The sequence below is a fragment of the Symphalangus syndactylus genome, chromosome 11 (genome assembly GCF_028878055.3).
Source record: "Symphalangus syndactylus isolate Jambi chromosome 11, NHGRI_mSymSyn1-v2.1_pri, whole genome shotgun sequence".
NCBI lineage: Eukaryota > Metazoa > Chordata > Mammalia > Primates > Hylobatidae > Symphalangus > Symphalangus syndactylus.
Window position 1 is genome coordinate 31,984,360 of NC_072433.2, and position 21,366 is coordinate 32,005,725.

Genomic DNA, 21,366 nt, shown 5'->3' on the forward strand with positions numbered 1-21,366 from the left:
GAGATGCAAAGAAAAATGAATGCATGGGCTGCATGCACTTATTTCTCAGCTTTTTCCTTAAGCACATCAGGTCGGTCCTCTGTTGTAACTTGGTGGGGGAAGCAGTGTGATGGGGAGGGGGTGGAGACTTTCAATCAACCAACCAACCAACCAACCAACCAACCAACCAACCAACCGGACATCCAGCCAACCAACCAACCAACCAACACGCATAAAACCTCTAGAAATATGTGACAGTCAAGTACAGAAGTATCCCAGAGCATTTTTCCATAAAACTAATAAATAATGAATTCTGTCTGACACATTTAAAACATCCAGGACCAGAAGCTTCTACTTCTAGTAAGGGAGAATTTAAACATCAACAAGTAATGCAGGCCTTATGAAATTATTGCTCTGCTATACAACAACAACCCAAAAAAGGTTGTCATGGCAACCCCTGTGCCTCCAACACCTATTTGTATTGTACAGTACTTAGGGGAATTAAGAAGGATGTGAGAAGTTGGGTTGAGGGTTTCGTTTTTTTTTTTAACGTTTTTTTTCTTTTTTTTATTATTATACTTTAGGTTTTAGTTTTATTAAAATAAATGAACGCAGTTGCATCATTGCTATGACCTTTTAGGCCAGTGATTTTTGGGATGCATGAATGTTTAAGTAAGACACTTTCAGATGATAATGCCAAACATTATGTCTGTAGATTGTACGTACTGCACTTGGAACAGGATAACCAGCACATCAAATAAAAAGTTTGAAGAGCATAGTAGGAGACCAAGAATGTGCATTGTTCTGAATTTTAGTTATTGCAAAAGTTCTGCCCCTTTATTTTCCCACCTGGTATTGGAATGCTGATTCTCTAAAAATGTATTGCGAATGACTCTTTGCAAATGGAATTTGTCTTCTCATCATAAGAGTTTTAGCTTTTCCAGTGTGCACATTTTTATGCTGCACCGAACAGTTGTTTTCCTGATCAGGGTGTCAGCACCAGCATTTTTCTTTCTGAATAATGTGTAGAATTGGTGTGCTGACTTGCTCACAAAAAAAGTATAGCCTTGCTAACAGAGCTGCACTACCCAAACCCCAACATCTCATTTTCCCAGAGCCTTTCATCTTAGTTTATTGGCAAACTGGAACCTCTACCCCAACAGTGTAGCATCTTTGATGGTTAATTTTGCCTGTAGTTTTTGCTGTTATTATGTGGGAAGGGGAGAAAAATGGGTCCTGCTGCTAATGGGAGGAAACTTTCAGGTGCGGCAAGAGGCACATGATACTGTAAGCCTTTTGTTAATTAAAATCCGAGCAGCACATTGGCAAATTTCACTTAAACGAGTGAAACAAACTAAATGCAAAAAAAAAAAAAAAGTTTATTTAATGCAGAATTCACCTTGGAATTGATGTGTTCATACTCGGCTTGATACTAGCAGGCTGAATTGTGGTGACAGGGATCATTTTTGTTGACAACAGCTGGAAATACAACAGCTATATTATTATAATTAGGATCAGTATCAAGTTGGATTATAATAGGGGCTTTCTTGGAGAAATGGCACAGTGTCAAATTTATAGTCACTAGCTAAATGAGTCTCTTGTATCCTTGACAAAGGGACAAAAACAGTTCCAAATGAAAACACAAACAGAGAATCCTGGTTGTTATATTTCTTGGGTATTACTCAGGGTCCTATTTATCACACACCAACACTTGCAGCTTTGAAGAAACATTATCCTGCAAGGTTTACACTTTTCAATTTGCCTTTGTGGTCTGCATTCTGTATGCATATCCATGGAGAAGTGTGCATCGCTGCTTGACTAGCAATCTTTTCTGCTACAAGATTAACCTCGAAACATCCATTTTTTCCCCCATGGGCAATCACTTGACAAATGCACCGACAAAAGCTCCACACACATCTATTCCAGTGTACAGGTGCATCAACAGTCTTGAGTCACTATTAGGAGAAATATCGTCCTTGACGGAAAGTAGTGCTGCCTTTTCATTTTCAGATGTCTAAAGCTGAAGGATGTGGATTTCCAGGAAGCCAGACATCAGGCAGAAATATTCTGGATGAGTATGTGGGTAAAAGCTTGTCTTAGCTCTGTTGCAGCCCCCAGCCCAGTAGTTCATCTTGGCATGGACTGGGAGATATGGCATTCATTCAAAATGCCATCCATTCAAATAACATTGAGAAACTTGTACGGACGATGTGCCCGGTGTCTAGCCCTCCTGCCTAATGTATAAGCTTTTGCATAGTACACTTTTGTTTATAAAATACTTTTTATTTTAGCTCTCAGAGCACTTTTATACCAAAGAGAAAGTTGATGTGAGATAGATTAGTAGACTGGATGGAAGAATGAGATACTGTGTGTGTGTGTGTGTGCACGTTTGTGTGTGTTTTGAGCAGTTTTACTAACAAAATCACTTTCTTTCTAAGCATGTGGATATATTGCTACATTTGAGATTGTCTTTTTGTGTTTCCCCCCAAATTTAATAAAATCTATTGTCAAAGCCATTATGCAAAACTGCACTAAATTATAAATTAAGGCATTCACTACCATCTAAAATTGTAAAAGATTAGTTTGTTAGTTTTACCGGTATACACACATAATATAACAACAGTGACAGTAAGCTCGTAGTGTCAGTAACTCTTCTGTGCTCTTTGCATACATTAATTCATGTAATTATCTCACCAAGCCTATGATGTAACAGTAATGTTCACCTTCCTTTTTAAAGGTTAGGGAATCAAAGCTTGGAAAACTTTTGTTACTTGGCCAAGAACACAGAGCTAGTAAAAGTTGGAGATGAAATATGAAAGAAATGTTCTGGTTGAAGATATTTTGACTCCACATGTATCCTCTCAACCACTTTTCTATACTTCATATGATTACGTGTGATCATCACGCAAAACTTTGAGGCTTGTAGAATAAAAATGGTTTGTCTTTGCATATGAAAAGCTGAATCACAGAGCATGTAGAAGATAGAAACCCAACCCCTTACTCCAGCACCAGTAATAACATGATGGGCTGCCTCTCATAATAAGATAAGATCAACAGAAATAGATATGCTCATCATCAGTCTTGTAAGCTCCAGAGAAAATATCCTATCTTCCATTTAACAGGAAATAGTTTGCATGACTATGGAGTATGAAAAAAGAATACTTCACTTTAAAAACGAATCTGAATAGTAGTTCTTCAAAGTAATCACAATAGAAATTAGTGTCTCTAGGGAGAATGGATGAAGCTAAATTTTAAAAAGTTTGGTGCACACTACAGGGATTTTTAAGTATTATTTCGTATCAAATTGCCTGAAAAGATTTTTTAGAAATGTGTCTCCATTTTATTATTCCATAGATCTAGAAGGGACATTAAGGATCTGTTTTTCAGAGGGTAAAATCTTATACAGAGACATTTAGTACTCACTGGCTTAGCATGTTGTTATTTCTGTGATAGGTACCTACATATATTATTTTGTTTAACTCTCACAATAACCCTATTATATTTTGTAGATTTAAATCTGAGGCTAAGACAGGTTAAAGTATTTGCTCAAAGAAACAGATGAGCGTTTCAGAAGACGTCAGAACTATTTTATGTTCAAAACTGTTAACCCCACACTACTCTGACCAAACGCACCAAGGCTGTGCATAAATAAAACAACACAGTTTTTCAGAAAATATTTGGGTATGTTTTTTCTCTGTGAAGGCATTTCTTAAGAGTCACCCACTAGAAGGAAATTTGGTGATGACAGAAAGTTTTGACAATTTGTTCACTTTTCTTTTTTGATTACCAAGGCAGTGACTGGAACTAAATTCTCAGATTCATTAACTTAATATCATACTGAATATTACACCTTGACTTATTTTTTTTTTCTGATAATGTGTTACTTCATAATGGGGGAGCATAATTTCTCCTTAAAAAAAATCAAAGTAAATACACTAGACTACAAAACAAAGCAAAAAAATAAATTGTTATGTGGTCTTCTGCATGAAAGAGACCTCTTTCTCATAAGTCTCTGAACTCTGTTAGTTCTTTCAGTAACTCTGGTGTCTTTTTCCTATTATTCATTCTTTTTCCTTAATTTTTGGACTAAGTTTAGACTTACAGAAAAGTTGCAAAAATAGTTACTACATACCCCTGTCTTAGTCTGTCTTGTGCTGCTTATAACAAAATACCTAAAACGGGGTAATTAATAAAGAAAAAATTATTTTCTCACAGTTCTGGAGGCTGGGAAGTCCAAAATCAAGGTGCAGCACGTGGTGAAGCCTTTCGTACTGTCATCTGAAGGAGAGGAACACTGTGTTCTCTTATGATGCAAGGGAGTTTGTCTCTCCCTCTGTTAAGCTCTTTTATAAAGGCACCTAATCTGGCCCTGCAAGGTGGCTCACGCCTGTAATCCCAGCACTTTGGGAGGCAGAGGCGGGCAGATCACAAGGTCAAGAGATAGAGACCACCCTGGCCAACATGGTGAAAAACCGTGTCTACTAAAAATACAAAAATTAGCTGGGCATTGTGGCGCACACTGTAGTTCCAGCTACTCAGGAGGCTGAGGCAGGAGAATCGCCTGAACCCTGGAGGCGGTTGCAGTGCGCCAAGATCACACCACTGCACTCCAGCCTGGGCGACAGAGCAAGGCTCCATCTCACAAACAAAAGCACCTAATCTCTTGTGAGGGAGGTGCCCTCATGGCCCAATCACCTCTTAAAGGACCCACCTTTTAATATTGTTATGTTAGCAACACCTGAATTTTGGAGGAGACGCATCTAAACCATAGCAACCCCTCACTCAGTTTACCTTCAGTTTAACACCTTACCACAAAGATCAAAACAGGGAAATTAACATTGATATCCACTTCTATTGTCATTACCCAGCGTTAATGTTTTATCCTCTCTTAATTGAACTACTGTTGTAACCTCATAACATGTCTGGTCTCTTAATCTGTGTCTGTATTTCCAATTAAATCCGGAAGCCCTAACAGAGAGAGTGGCCCACAATATGGGTTTGCTCTTTAACTGAAATTTCTTCCCTATTTCCTAGAGGGTAAAGACAGTGCTCCCCATCTTGGCATGAAAATTCCCCTATATTTTCTTCTTAATTTCATGTCCAGGCTTAGCTTTGATGGCAGACTTTTTCTGTCATGTCATCCCTCTTTCTGAGTATTTTTTGGCAATTTTATCTCACTATCTTCCTTTTACCTAGAAGGTTTTATTCCCAATTCTTCTGCATCTTATGTAATATTCACATAGCTACAACTATTGTACTCTCATGTGTTCGTTTTTGCTAGTTAGTTGATGAGTTACTTGCATCTGGTGGAATGTGTTACACAAGAGGCATTGAGTGCATTTTTTATAACTGCAGATTTTGTAGAACCTCTGAGTCATCATTCTGAGTAGAAATTCCAATTTTACAGGACTATCAACTGCTCAACAAATATTATTATTACCTTTTCACTTAGAGTGACTGTAATTCAAACACTTCCAAAAGATATTGACTGACTAGATCTTGCTAAAGTTCTACCCTATTTCAGTAAACACTGAGGTATGCTGCTTTTCCCCCAGTTGCTGCTGAGCATGTTGATTTCTGACAGCCCAACACCGATACTCCCTGCCACCATTTTGTAGTTGTCCTCCCCTGAAGGGAGCTGCTTGGGCCAAGACTAAGGCTCCATTCTCAGGGGGCATCTTGCATGCTGTAACTGTTTCCTACTGGAATATAAAAGCTTGGCCCATTTCCTCGATGGACATGCCATCTCTAGAGCCCTGTGGAGTCCAATGAGGCTTTTGTTGTGACTGCATCACATCCCAGATGCTTCTGTCCAATTTTGTCCTTTTCACTCCCCCATAGATACCGATTAAAAACACTCTCCAATGAAAGTTTAGCAAGAAATCTTTATCTCAGAGTCTACTTCCAAGGAAACTAACCTACCTCCTGTTTCTCATTAAATCATCAGATAATTTATTCACTCACCCATTTATTCAATGAGTAAAGGTATGTTCAATAACCATTATGTTTCCAGCACTTGCTGGATGAAGAAGACATTGGCCCTGACCTCACAGCATGTGATTCTTGTTACTACACCAGACTTTTTCAATTTCTTTCCATTTTCAGGGGTTCCCAGAACTTCCCATAGTTTCTCACACTACTTTGCCTTTTCTTATGTTTATCTTCTTGCTTAGAATTCCTTCTCCTGGTTAAACTCTACCTTTCTTTGATGATTTAAGTCAAAGGCAACCTCTGTTAGAAAATGTTCCTGATCACCCTGTCTGTGCTGGACTAGGTGAGAGATCCATAACTGGTGCTACTGCATTCAGCTGAATTTTTTTCTCTATTTGTCTGACCCTTCCTCCTCTTATTCCCCCTCAAACTGTGAGCTTTTTGAGTATAAAGATTTGTTGTGTGTGTGTGTGTGTGTGTGTGTGTGTGTTTGATCATTTACATGTCTGCCAACAGTATACTTGGGGAGGCAGGTGGAAGTTATTTTTTTAATGACATCAAAATGTATAGAGATTTGGTTGCTCTTTAAATCCAAAATGTATAGATTTGCTCTTTAACTGAAATTTATTCCCTATTTCCTACAGGGTAAAGCCAATGCCCCCCATCTTGGCATTAAATTTCCCCCATATTTTTATATATATACTCCGTAACAGGCAAACTGTATATGCTCAATCGTTGAATGAATGAGTGAATAAAAAATAAATTTGAAAGAAAGGTTTTGATTCTGTTATCCATTATGCCTAATTATGTAAGCAAGATGATTAATTGGTGGTTCAGATCTAATTTTTTGTTCTGAATAATTAAATAAGATGGGATAAAATATTCTTTTGATATTTCTGTATGGCTTTTTTCAGCAGCCAATTTTTTCCAGGTACGTTTAGTTGTACTTTTATAAGACGTAAATGTGACATGGTATATTATATTATTAACCTTATATTTCATATTCCTTTGTTAGGATTCCTTTGCATATTCCCCAAGCCCACATGCTTCTAATACTTATCTTTAAAATGAAAGCTACAAAGGAATCTTAAATAATACGGATACTAAAAGTATCTTTATATAGTACTCCAGGACTCTTTCTTTTAAAAGACTTAGATATAGTTGAAGTTATGACAGAGCAGTTTATCTTCAACTTTTTTAAAAGATTTCTTTTCCTTTTATTCCCTACACATGGATTTCTGTAGAAAATACTTGACAAAATTTAGCTCTTTGCAAAGGACAATGTGTTAATTATTATCTTTTTTCTTTCTCTTTTTTATTAGGTACGTCTGTCACTAACGTCACTGCGACTGACGCTGATGACCCAGTTTATGGAAACAGTGCAAAGTTGGTTTATAGTATATTGGAAGGGCAGCCTTATTTTTCCATTGAGCCTGAAACAGGTTTGTGGCCTAAATTTAAAATTATATTTGCCATGTTTTTCCTTCAGGGAAACGCTTTTCTTGGGATTTGGATTATGAAATACGTGTAAGTACTTCACTGCCTGCATCAATAATATTTGAATATGCAACATGAGGCACACGGTGAGCCCTACAACCATTTTGATGCTGATTACGACAATTCACAGAGCATTTGTAGGATATCACCTATTTAACACACGGTCTGACACCATTTTTCATCCTGGAATAAAGGGAAGAATGTGCTTATATATCAGACAAACTTAAATAGTAGATTTAAGTAAAAATTAAGTTGCTTATTGGCTGTGTGATGCTTGAAAAGTATCTAAGTTCCAATTTGCACATCTGTAAAATGGGTGTGGAACGTACCACATAATATTGTGATGAAGATCAGATAAAACAATAAATACCAAACACACAGTGCATGGCATGTGGTAATCATTCAGTGCACTTTAGATATTATCACATTTGCTACTAGATTCCTCCTTGTAAAACACAATACTTGTATATATCCATTAGAGCTCTTATAAAGATATTATTATGGTCAATATTAAATCCAGCTAATACCCTGTGATCTGGTGGTACAGATTTTATAAGCCATGAAGTAAGTTATCTAACAAACAGCCTTTTTAAATCAGGCTTAAAAAATAGCTTTATAAAAATACGTTTTTTATAAATGAAGATATATGTTTTTAATTTTTTAATTTAACAATATGTTAAAAGATCAAACATATTTTGTCTGACTTGTAAATCGTGTGAAGTTTTGTTGTAGCACATTTAAAAACTATTATTAAGAACAATTATTGTTTAAAAAGCAATATCTTTTTTGTATATTTTCTTCTATATCCAGTGGTATTGTATGTAAGTTTCCAGACAGAAAAATTCAATGTACAGGCACATATACATATATTATTATTTCTTTGATTCATGACTTTTCAGCGCTATTGAGATAAATTTCCATGACTTACCATTAATTCAATTATTAATTAAATTAAAAATTTAAAGACTACATTTGCTTTTTTCTTTTAAATTCAAAGGTAAAATCTTAATACGTTTAATACTGAGAAAAATTACATTTATATATAAATAGGTCAGGGCATAAAATTGAATTTAGATTCGGAAACAGGAAAGAATTCTTGTAAAACACATTAATTAGGTGTATAATTATATATCCTTCCACAGCCAAGAAGGAAGTCTGCTCTAAACTTTTTCTCATTTGGGTCCCTTGATGATCCTGAAATGGCAGAGCAGGTGGCTGCCTCCAAGTTTGAGATGTCCTATAATTTGGCCAAAGTTACAGTGGCAGAGTTCATAGCAGAGGTGGAACTCACACCCTGGTTTTTTATTTCAATACTAATGTCAAATTTGTTTTGAACTTCAGTTTAATCGGTAATAACTGTGGCACAGGGTCTTCTGTAAGACAGAAATGTGTTAGATGCCAAAATGGACTTGAGTAATATTCTCTTCTTGGCCATTTGTTCAACTGGGTCTTTTTGTTCACCATTAACCAGTGCAAAATAGACGTTAATCCAGAAAATACCTATTGAGCATTCACTATGTGCCAGGCACTAGATTAAATATAGAAAGAAAAAAATCACAAAGGCTAATCTCAGTCTACAAGTATCTCACAATCCATTTCAAAAAACAGATTTTTTCCACCATAAATAAAGGTAGCATGGTAATGTCATTTAAATAATTTGTTTCTTAGAAATAAATTACTATGAGGTATAAATAATAAAAGCCCCCTGCTAAGTGAGAGGATTTGGACAATTATAAGTTTCAGTGATATAGATTGCCATTTGTTTAACTGTTGTCAGCAACATTTAATATTTACATTTTTATTCAGCATAATGTGTATCTATATCAACACAAACTCATTTTAGTTTTATCACTTCCAATCTGACAGATATCAAATTGTCTGATTTATAGTTTAGGAAGTTTATTTGGCATTATAGTGGATAGTGTAATGGAGATAAATGATACTTGAAGAATTCACATAATATTTTCTTAGTAATGTTGGGTGAATGAAGTTGAGGTTTTTAAGTAAGGTGGACACAATTTAAATAAAAATAGAAGCTAAATTCAATAATCGATGAAAGTCAGACTGAGTTCTTTAGATGAAACATAAATATGTATGAGTGGAATGTAAACATTTTTGGGTAAATGTCTGCAAAATTAGGCTTGAGTGTGTTCAAATGAAAGCAGTAAGTGTTAGTTGTCCCTAAGAATCTAAATTAGACTCTATCTTTGAGGACCTTTCTCTTAAAAAAAGGAATTGAGACTGATAAAATCTGTGTGTGTTTTAAAGGAGGATATACGAGCTAAGCAGAAATAGATTAAGGACATTGTTTAACATTTTTTATTAGAAAAACAAGAAAAAAGAGGCAATGGCCGTGAACATCTGGAGTTTAAAGTCTGTAAGCATTTGGAAAGCAAATACCCTTTGTGGTGACCAAAAGATGTGTATTAGTTGGGTCCTTTGGAAAATAGAATGCTGAGACAGATAGGAGTGCCAATGGCTTATTAGGGGTTTATGGCTGTGAAAAATAAAAGAGGTATGAAGCCGACTTGGACATGGAAGTTCCTCTTATCAAATGCACATCTTCTACCAATGCAATCAAAGATGAGAAAAAGCAGTATAAGGCAATGTAGATCTGACAACATCTTGACCAAAGCAATGGGACCCCTGGAGCAAAGATTACTCTTAAAAGGAGTCTCATGTTGCACATAAATGGCCAGGCTTTAATAAACCCACCATGCTCAGTCATTGGCTGGGATGTGCCTGTGGAAAGCAGGGTCTTGACTTGGATCCTGATGTCAAGCCTAAAGGTACTTCAGCTACAGGATCTCAGCTAACTGCATGGAAATCCTTAAATTAATCCTTTGGCAGGAAAATCCAAGCAGTGGGCTTCTGTGTCTTCCGAAGTGTGTGTGTGTGTGTGTGTGTGTATGTGCATGTGTGTGTGCCTACGTATATACATATACACATATATTCACACATATACGTATACATATATATACATATGTGTATGTAAATATGTGCTTGTATATACACACATACATATGTATATACATATGTTTATACATACATTATGTACATGTATATATACATATATATGTATATGAAGAAAACAACTTTTAATTCTATAAATTTAGCAAATGTGATATTAAAAACTATAATATGCAGGAATAGCAAGTACTTGGTGGATAAACTGATAATGGGAATATTAATATATACATTGATTTTAAAAATGCATGCTATGGGTCAAAAACATTATGAATGGCTACTAATTTTGACCCAAGAATCCAAATTCTAGCAAAAGAAAGAAAAGGTCATGGATGAGCAGAGACTCATTACCTAAGACCCACATACCTCTGAGAGTGCCTAATAAGATGGTTCTTTACATGATAGGTCTGTACATTACTTCAGGAAGTGACCCAGCATACATGGGTTGGGAAATGTTGGCTGAATACCATTACACATCACCACATATGTGGGACCAACCTTCAGTTCCTTTTTACACCAGGATTCTGGCATACTATCAAGGGTCAAATCTGTAGCTGAAATGATCAGTATTGTAACAGTGAACACTCCCTCACCAGGTTACATAAGGCAGTCACATTCATACTCTTTATAAAGAAGATTGCCCATTGACCACTGTCAGCTCTTCTTTGCTGTTACCATATTTTCAATAACAAAAAATAAACCAGGGCATGAGACAATACATCTTGTATGTATCTTGTGTTTTCCTCACAAGAATGCTAAAAACAGAACTCTGGAATTTGGAACAGCTAAGTTCTGCTCTCCCCTTGCTTGTTACATTTCACTTCATGGAATTATTTTCTGTTGCCATAACATATCAAAGAGAGCTTCTTCTCTTGTTTCAGTTATCACCTTAAAAGCACAGAGAGATATGCCATTTGTTCTTTATTTTCTTCTTTGAGCTTTAACAAAATCAGGGTTATCTTATTTATTGACTTGTTTATATTTTTTAAGTTAATTCCCATGCTAGAGTGCAAGGTGCAGGAAAGAACAGGGCTTGTATGATTTGTTGATTTTGCAAATCTATGCATCCCTATGCCTAGGTGTCTGGCACCTAGAAGTCCTTCAGTAAGTAGTGAAGGATGGAATGAGGGAAAGAGGGAAGGAAGGAAGGAAAGAAGGAAGGAAGGAAGAAAGGAAGGAAGGAAGGAAGGAAGGAAGGAAGGAAGGAAGGAAGGAAGGAAGAAAGGAAGGAAGGGCGGGCGGAGTCAGGGAGAGCTGGAGGAAGGGAAGGCCGGGAGGGATGTGCAACAGAAGCAGGAAGGATAAAGGGAAGGAGAAAGAACGTGCAAATTAATAGGAAGAGAAAAGCTTGCCACAATTCATAGAGAGGATGTAAGAGGAAACATCTAGGGAATAAGGCTTGGTATCCAGTCTATACTTCTGTTTCTCTGATGGAAGGAACACCATATTAATCTCAGATATGATTGTTTTGTTTGAAATTCATTTAGGACCACCATTCATGCTTTTTCCAAATCTCATACTATGTTTTAAGTGTCTAGGCAACACAATGCTATTTTAGTATTTGCAAAAATGAGGCTTGAGACCATAATAAACTCTTGCTCAGATTTGCTTCTAGATCATACAAGGAGATAGAAAGGTTCTGGGACCACTAAACAAAGAAGAAATGGTTATTAATATATCTTCCTATTCCAGAGGTCACTGTGTTGGTACTACTAGTGCTGCTAATAATAACAGCAACAATAGAAAGCCAAATCATTGTGTGCATACAGTCTTTTAGGTTTGACAAAACACTAAACCAAACTGTGGAGTGAAGAATTTCTGTCTCCATTTTGCAAATGACAGAACTTGTTTCAGAGAGAATGAAGTAAAATGTCTTTCTCACCTTTAGATAAATTCCTCTGTCAAATCATAACAGGAAGAATAAAAAGAACAGAACAAGAACCTTATTTATTGAACTCTTACTATGTTCTTGCCATTGTGCTAACTGGGTTTGCATACATTATTGAATTTAATTTAATTTTTTCCACACAGTATTTTGGGGTAGGTATTAGTGTCATCTCACTTTCACTGATGAGACAACCGAGTTTGACTTGCATGTTTCTTGCCCAAGGTGTTTGAAGCAGGATTCAAGGTGAATCTGCCTGATCCCATACCTCAATTTTTGACCTTCTCCCTTGCTTCCCACTTAACTTCCAAGCAGTGTAGTTCATACCAGGGAATGACATTGGTTTGAAAAAAGACCTAAAGAACTTGAAAGCAGGTTCAGGCCTCCTCTGTCCATAGGTGTAGGAGACAGTGTAGCATCAGAGAAAGTGGAAGGCAGTAGTAATTGTAAAATGAATTGTCATTCTTGTGAATAGTTTTTATTGTGGTACTTCAAAAGGCTGAAAATAGTTTATTTGTATTCTTAAAATGTTTTTTTTTGTTTTCTCCACCCTGCCACCCCCAATACCATATGTTTGCTTGTGATATTTTGGGCACAGACAAGGAGAAATGTGGCATTTATTTAAAAGGCACTAATTTGAGGACAGCAGTGAGAAAACAGTTGCAGTCCATCCTAGGTGATTGAAGATGGAAAGTCTAAATAAAATGCAAGGCAAGTGAATAATAAATGCTTAATTATCTAAAGAGACCAGGGTAAAGTTTCAGAACAGCCTAAACTTTGCTCCAGGCAAGTGAGAGTATGAAAAATAACCTGCTTAAAAATAAACTAAGTTAATTCATTGACCTTTTTTTTTGAAACTCAGACCATCTTTCTTCATTGGATACAAATAACATTTGTCTCTGTGGAACCTGTAAAAATGAGCTAAGTAAAAAATACTCCTTGGGAAAAAAAATCCATGTAATGAATGGTTCTTTCTTAGAAAAATCAAGATAATACATGGAGTCTTCATGGAATGCCTTCATGGAATTGAGTCCTTTTTATGCCTTCTGAGTCAAAATGATAAACTGCTTACACACAGGGCCTCTTTTTAATCAGGATTGCATAGATTATAATTTCCACTGCCAAGAGGACTGGCTAAAGAATTTGCTTAGTGAAGACATTTGAGAAAGGGGTAGGTACTGAGATAAACTCAGGCAGACGAACAATGCTGGGATATAATTTATAGCTGGGAATGTCTTCATATTTCACATTATTCAATGCTTAGTCAATATCTACATGCTGCCATGTTGTAGGCACTAAGATTGAAATGCTGTGTATGATAAATACTACATATAATATAGGGTTCATGACATAGGGTTGGAGGAAAATGCCAACTTAGCAAACATGTATGAAGAGCAAGAAAGTATTTTTTAGAGTAGTGATAACAGAGAATGTGTCCTGAAAAACTAATGGTAGTTTAAGAAATGAAAATGTGGGGTAAGGAGAGCTATTAAATAAGGTCTTATGTCATGAGGAAATCAAAGGGCTGTGTGCTCAGGGGAAAAGATAAATTGGTGATCAGGGTGATATTGAGAAATTAAATAGTTTTCATTTCCTCAATGGTATTAGAAGATTTTACTTGAAGAATTTTTTCGATATATAATAAACATAATCTGCAGTTTAGAAATCCAAACATAACTAATTTCTATCTGACTTTGAATGTGTGCTTTCACTTCTTGTGACTTAAGTACCCAATTTTTATTTTTATTTTATTTTATTATTATTTTTTGTCCCCTCCTAATCTTATGTTGAAATGTGACCTCCAATGTTGGAAGTGAGGCCTAGTGAGAGGTGTTTTGGTCATGGGGGCAGATCCCTTATGAATGATTTGGTGCCCTCCCCTCAGTAATGAGTGAATTCTCATTCTATTAGTTCATGCAAAAGCTGGTTGTTTAAAGGAGCCTGGTGCCTTCCTCTCTCTTTCTTGCTCCCTCTCTTGCCGTGTAACATGCCTTGCTCCCTCTTCACCTTCTGTCACGAGTAAAACTTCCTCACCAGAAGCCAGGCAGAGTGCTGGTATCATGCTTGTAGAGCTTGTAGAACCATGAGCCAAATAAACCTCTTTTCTTTGTAAATTACCCAGTCTCAGGTATTCCTTTATAGCAACACAAAACGGATAGTATATAAGTCCATCTGTACATAATTCTTCATTAAGTACCCAATTTTTAAAAGCACTAACACTGTCTTCTAATCATTCATGATATTGAAAAAATATATGTCCCATCATTTGCTTTTGATCTTCACAAATTAAGGATATCAGTAATATCATTACTTTGGCTATTTTGGTTTGTATTTAATGAAACAAAATGTGATATTTGTGATAGGACATTTTCACTTAGAAGAACCAAAAGCTCTTGCATTGTTGGTAAGTAAAAAAGTCCTTCAGCTGTGTTCCACACAAACCACCTGTTTTCATTAAAACTGCTGGATTTGGAGTTGAAAGTTTGAAAGGCAGGAGTGACATGCAGTGGAGGGAAGTTTTTTGACCATTGCTGGGACAGTTACATCATAGGAGACCTAGAACCTCTTTCCATGCCAAGTGCTGATTAAAAGATGAGGTAGCTCTACCAATCCCACAGCTGATTCACTTTACAAAATCACACACCCCCTCCAAATTATGCCCTCTCATGAAGTGGGAAGCCAGGAGTGGAGAGGAACAAGCGTGGCTAATTCTGTTACATGTGGAGTCGCTTGTAAGCCTCTTGGCATAGCACAGGAGTTCTCCCTGTAAATATTAGGCACAAGGCCAATAGGAGGACTTCAGAGGAAGCCAAAGAGTGGTTTTTGTCACCTGTGGGGTTTCCTCCTAATGCACTCTTCATCCAATTTCCTTTTTTTTTTTTTTTTTTTTTTTTTTAACAGAGTAATGGGCATAGATTTCCATATTTTTGGAGTAAGAAGACAGGCAGGAGACAGGTCTTTCAAACACACACCACACACACATACACACATTCTCAGCAACTAAGGAGAAGGAGAATAATATCATATGATTCTACTATTGTTTTAGGACAAAAGAGAGTATGGAGAAAGACACTTGCCTTTCTTGTATTCTTTACATTTCAGATAGAAGAATCAATATTACAATAAAAATTGTAGGCAGCAACAAACTGTGCTGGTGGCCAGTGTCTCCAGTGTCTTTGCTTGTACCCTTATTTAATCCCTATATCAAGTAAAGTAGCTATTTTAACATGTCTTATTAAAGATGAAGATTTTGAGGATCTTTGAGGTTAAACGATATGGCCAATGCCAAACGGGTGTCAAACTCTTGGTACATATAGTTTACAATAAATATTTGTTGGGCAAATTAATGAATTAATACATTGAAGAAGAATAATGAGAAACTAAAGTGACTAATTTTACTTGTACCTAACTTTACATCTCATTGATTTGTCTGAAATGCCCAAAATAAATGATGATAATGACGGTGATGAAATGTAATTTTAAGTTTATAATAGGCGTCTGCTTAATACATACAGATGCATACCCCCAACAAATGTCATCCTTCTCCAGTTTTTATGTTTCATTTCGTAGTTAAGAGGACAGCTAGCTGCGTGCACACAATGACTTAACAATCACTTATTTTCCCATTTGGTGTCTTCCGCAGGAGATACAATATATGAACTAGGGGCTGAGATCATATTAATTGTTTTATGATTATTAAAATAATCCCCCCACTCCAAGCACATAGAACAGTTAAATATACCTGGGTAAGCTTGAAGTGGTGTGATGGTCATGTTACTTGCACCTTTGGACAAACCGTGTTTGAAGTTCACAAGGAGCTTTCCAGTGCTGACCATAGCTAGAGTCAAAGAAATGTCTATTTGGAGAAACCAAGGTCTGCATATGTGCATGCTGGATAGAAAGACTATGATCTACACAGCCACATCAGTATGTAACACCTGATGTCATACTGGGATGCATTGGGATGGGTTTAGGTGGAAGCAAAAGAAAAAATGTATTCCCCAGTGGCATTCATCCAATGTGAACACACCAGGTAGGATCAGGATTTTTTCTCAGCTTGCTATGTATCATGTCCCTTCAGAATTAAATTGTATATTTGGTTCCTATAGTGACGTCATTTTTGACCTTGGAAATCTAGCTCTGTTCCATATGACTAGTTCAAAATGATTTGGTGAAGAACAACAAAGGTTTGTTTTCATTAATTTTATAGGAAAACATGTTTATCTAACAGCATCAAAGATTAACCAATATCCAAGAGATGTTAATTTATAATAACTGCTTATACACTAAAAAAGTGTGTGTGTGTGTGTGTGTGTGTATGTGTGTAGGATAGATGATAGATATAGACAGATAGATTGATTGATTGATAGATATAGACAGTAATCTTTTATGTTTATTGTAGTAGTTCCCTCCCTCCCATTCCTATAACCTAACTGCATCCTCAGCACTTAAGACTCCATCGAATATATTCCTTCAGAAATCTCCAGTGCTCAATAATTGCTTTAAATGTTATGGCAAAATAACTTTAGATGTAACTTCCAAAGAGAAGGATTATCTAATGTTCTTGTTTAACAGAGTTAAACATCATACGTCTCCACCCACCTCCCATAATTAGTTACTTTTATATATTAATTACATATATATATATATATATAAAATGATTGGAAGCTTACAGAAGGGGGTTAATTAACATTGGAGACCACTTTTCTTTAAGCCAAAGTTAGTCTCTGATGCATGAGTAGGAATCCACTAAGAGGGCAGCGGTAGAAGGAAGAGGAAAATACTCAATTTGTTTCCTCATAAAGTCAAATTTCAGAAACATCCCTATGAAATAATTTTCTCCGGACTAAAACATGAGGCCATAATTTCTCTTTTTGTGTCAAAAATATTGTTTTTGTGTTTTTTAAAAAGAGTTTGTGCCATATGGACAGGGATCCTGGATAGTTTCCTCACTATGCATTGTAGGGCTTAGCACCAGGCCCATCTCATGATAGTTGTTCAAATAATATGTCATAAATGAGAAAACAAACACAGACAGTTAAATCCAGAATGAACAGGGTTAGAAAATGGGCTTTTTCAGAAGGATTTTGATACATTCAATTTCAGATCCCAGGAGATGCTGGATTTCAAAAATGGCTTTCTAAAAACTTAGAATATATCTTTTGTCATATTCAATATATCCCAGCATCTGATTATTAGGGAACAGTAGCTATGAGATTGTTGATAGTGGACCAGGAACATAAAGATGTGCCCGTAAGTTCTACATAGGACTAGCTCATAACATTTCACTAGTGTGTTCTCTTTAGATGCTTTGTGTCTCTTCGTCCCTTCTAGAAGCAATGACTTCTCATTTATGACAGTGGAATGTAACTCTTGAGTATCCCAGTCTGTTTTATTTTGTTCCAAAAATTAAGCGGAAGGTAGTTACCATTTATTGATCACAAATTTTGTGCCATTTCAATAATTTTCTTAGTAACTATGTGAAGTGGGTGTTATGGTCCTTACTTTTCACGTAAGGAAATAAAATCTCTGGGCAAATTAATTTCTGAGAAGTACCCAGGTAGTAAACTTTAGAGCTCAGTTTTCTGACCACTTCTGTCGCATTTCCACCTCTGCTGAATTAGGCTTCCCATCTGCAAATGTGGAGGAGTCCAGAAAAAAGAAAAGAAGACAGGTACTCTAAACACCTTGATGCTCTCATTTAGATTAATTTTTAATTTCAATTAAGTGAATTATTTTCAATCAAGTGAATAGATACTTATTAATCATCTCCACTATCAGGGACAAAATGTGTGGGGTAGAAACAGATTTGACTTGATGGAGGTTAAAGAACTGGAGAGATGCCATCATAAAAATTTATGCCAAAATTATACCAATTGGATATTTTCTTGCTTATTGTCCAAAGTGTCATAAAGAAAACATATAAGGCAATGAGATCATTAATTTATTATTATTTCAATGATTTTATTTCGATTTTATGAAAGGGAAGTGGAAACTTAACGGAACATTCTTGAATTACCGGTATCATTAGTTTCGATTCATCTGGATATGGATGATTCAGGAATGTTGGGTACAGGAATTCAAAATGGAGTCACTTGCAAAGCATATTCAGTCTCAAGAGAATCAGTCCTTCGTTCCTTAAAAAGCTGTGAGACTTTCCACTTGGAGCAAAACTCTAATTTAAAAGTAATTTTGAGTTTAAGTACTGATCTGTAGGCTTACTTTTTTTCCCCCTTACAATTAGAAAATTGCATGATTATAATATGAAAATAAATAGATTTTACACCCATTCTTTTAAAATAGATATTTGCAGGATAAGTCGGTTTTTCAAACTCCTATGGGTCTGGTATTAAGTTTCAAATAAGTGAAAAAGACACAGTTTTTGAGTTCTCATGGGCAGAATCTAAGGCACATATGGCTGTATAAATAAAACAAAGGAGAAGCTAGAAAAGTGATTTAAGGACTATACTAGACTCATTTTACAATTTGTGATTATGTGTAATTTGCCATTCAGAATCTTAAGTGTGATAGTTTTATTATGAGCTAGGCAGTTTTATATCACCATGAGGATCAGAAATTTGGAATTTAGTAAATTAGAGATTATAGTGTTCATAAGGTTAACAGAGTTGAACTGGTTGGTGAATGCAAGCACAGGTAGATTTTTTTTTTTTTTTAACATATCTGGAGAGTTTCTTTAAAGGTAGTTTTCATGTGCGGTAAAGTTTTATTGTGTGTGACAGAGCACTATTGGAACTTTCCTTCCATTCCATTAACTTTAATATTGTTGCTGTGGTATTATGTATCTTAGAAGTCACCTTTACACTCTAACACCTGAGGATCTTTTAAAGACAGAAATTGAGATTGCCTAATTGTGCTGTTTATGGACAAATGCATTCATAAGCTGTAAATGAAAATAATAATAAATGACTGTGTTTACAAAGTGAAACAAACAGCAGATTTTATTTTCTTGCCTTCACTCTCAGCAGAGTATAAATTAGCAACCCTAGACACAAATTATAATAATAGAAAAGACTTACTATGTGTCAGGGGACAGTAGAGCTGGTAAAAATATTTGGTAATTGAGATAGCTGGGAATGAACCTTGCTAGTCTTAGTGTTTCCTTTACCAAATGGGGTCAAAGAAAGAAGTGGCTCCATACAGTTCTTTTTTTTTTTTTTTTTTTTTTTTTTTTTTTTTTTTTTGAGACGGAGTCTTGCTCTGTCGCCCAGGCTGGAGTGCAGTGGCGCAATCTCGGCTCACTGCAAGCTCCGCCTCCCGGGTTCACGCCATTCTCCTGCCTCAGCCTCTCCGAGTAGCTGGGACTACAGGCGCCCGCCACCACGCCCGGCTAATTTTTTGTATTTTTAGTAGAGACGGGGTTTCACCGTGGTCTCGATCTCCTGACCTCGTGATCCGCCCGCCTCGGCCTCCCAAAGTGCTGGGATTACAAGCGTGAGCCACCGCGCCCGGCCACCATACAGTTCTTACACAATTAACTTTGCTCTCTGTATGACTTTAGCCAATTCGAGTTTAAATCTGATTTGCTATCAAAGTGGCATTCTTAATAACCAGGTTTTACCAACTTTACAAAGTCATACTTTTAAAGTCTTTCCCTTATGGCATAACTGTACAAGATTGTTATTGATCAGATATTGATAAACTGATTATTGATGTGCTACAGGTTGTGTGTTTTTTCTCACTATACGTAACTTTCCTTAGTTATCCTGTAATAGTTAGAAGAAAGTAACCCACCCTGACCCATCAAGTTTCATTTTCTATCCACAAGTTATACTAAATTGCAATAATCAAATACTAGAATCATCATAATGAAATCTATTCTGAGATCACATCATTTTCTATAACATTGGAAAATAGACTTGGAGAAAGTGCATTTAAAAATGGGAATTGCCTTATTTGCATTTCACATGAACTGTAAAGTAATGTGCCTCCTATATCCTGGAAAATGGTTATTGAGGACTGTCATCTAAAGTAACTGAAAAATTGGCTGAAGGAAACAAACCAAACAAACACTCTGTTTTACATATAAACTTTTTAAAACAACAACAACAAAAACAAACAAACAAACAAAAAAAAAACAAAACTAAGCCTCTGAGTGGTCACTGTTTCTGAGAGAGAGAGAGGATTCAAGTTTGAAGCAATGTGGTTTGGAATTTCAGGGGAGACAACTTAGTATGCAAAGTTCTGAATGTGAACTTTGGAGTCAGAGTTAGGTTTCACTTCTCTCCCCAACATTTCCTAGTTGCATGACCTTGACTAAGATATTCCATATCCCTGAGATCCCATTTCTTTACATCTAAGGATGAATGATCATAGCTCCTTTCCAGAGCATCTTATAGGGTTCAAGTTTGGATATTCAAAGCGCCCCATACATGATTTCCACTCAGCTACTTGAGTTCCTTTCCTGCCAAAGTGAGAAATTTCACTGAAGGGCATTAAGCCAAATATTACTGTCTTGAATCCTGCATCTCTCAATTCTGAGTCACATTGTAACTGAAAATTGTTGGTAACATAAGACATTGGCTTGAAAATGATTTAGGGTGGAAAATTGAGTCTTGTTTACATTTAATACTCGAAACAAATACCAACCTTATTATCTTGGTGGAGCAGCCCTAAAGTATAACGTATAGGACCAGAGGGTCCAGGCTGTGTGTTCAGACCCACAGCAACTGACAGAAAGTATCATTTTAGTGCCACCCTTTAGCCCATCCACCTCCAGTAGGTCCTGGTTTCTGAACATTTGCTACACCACGTATGGTTGTTACTTTGACAAAGGACTGTTTTCCACTGTGCTGACTGCCAACACCTGTCTCTCAGTCAATTTACCTCATTTTTCCATGCAACCATTTCAGTAAATGTCAAAGTGCTGAATTTTCACTTGTGCAAATATTTATGTAAGAGCGAGAATAAGCACAACAGTAATTTGATCCTAAGGTATTCAGAATGTTTCACAGGCATAAATTAATGACACCACCTAGCTCCCTGTTAAGTAGGGCAGTACTGCTCTGGCTCTTGAGTATTCTGTAGCCAGAGTTTTCTATCTTAGAGGTGAAGAGGCAGCAAAAGTCAGCTCTAATCCTCTATGCATC

General features: G+C 36.3%; 1 protein-coding gene across 5 annotated transcripts in view; it reads left to right on the forward strand.

The window, feature by feature from the left end:
- CDH8 (cadherin 8) overlaps positions 1 to 21,366 on the forward strand; it is a 379,890-nt gene that overhangs the window by 173,317 nt on the left and 185,207 nt on the right. For all 5 annotated transcript variants that reach the window (XM_063612664.1, XM_055298666.2, XM_055298667.2 and 2 more), the window contains exon 4: positions 7,233 to 7,352. In XM_063612664.1, coding sequence (XP_063468734.1) covers positions 7,233 to 7,352 — 120 coding nt within the window. The remainder of the gene's footprint in view (positions 1 to 7,232; positions 7,353 to 21,366) is intronic.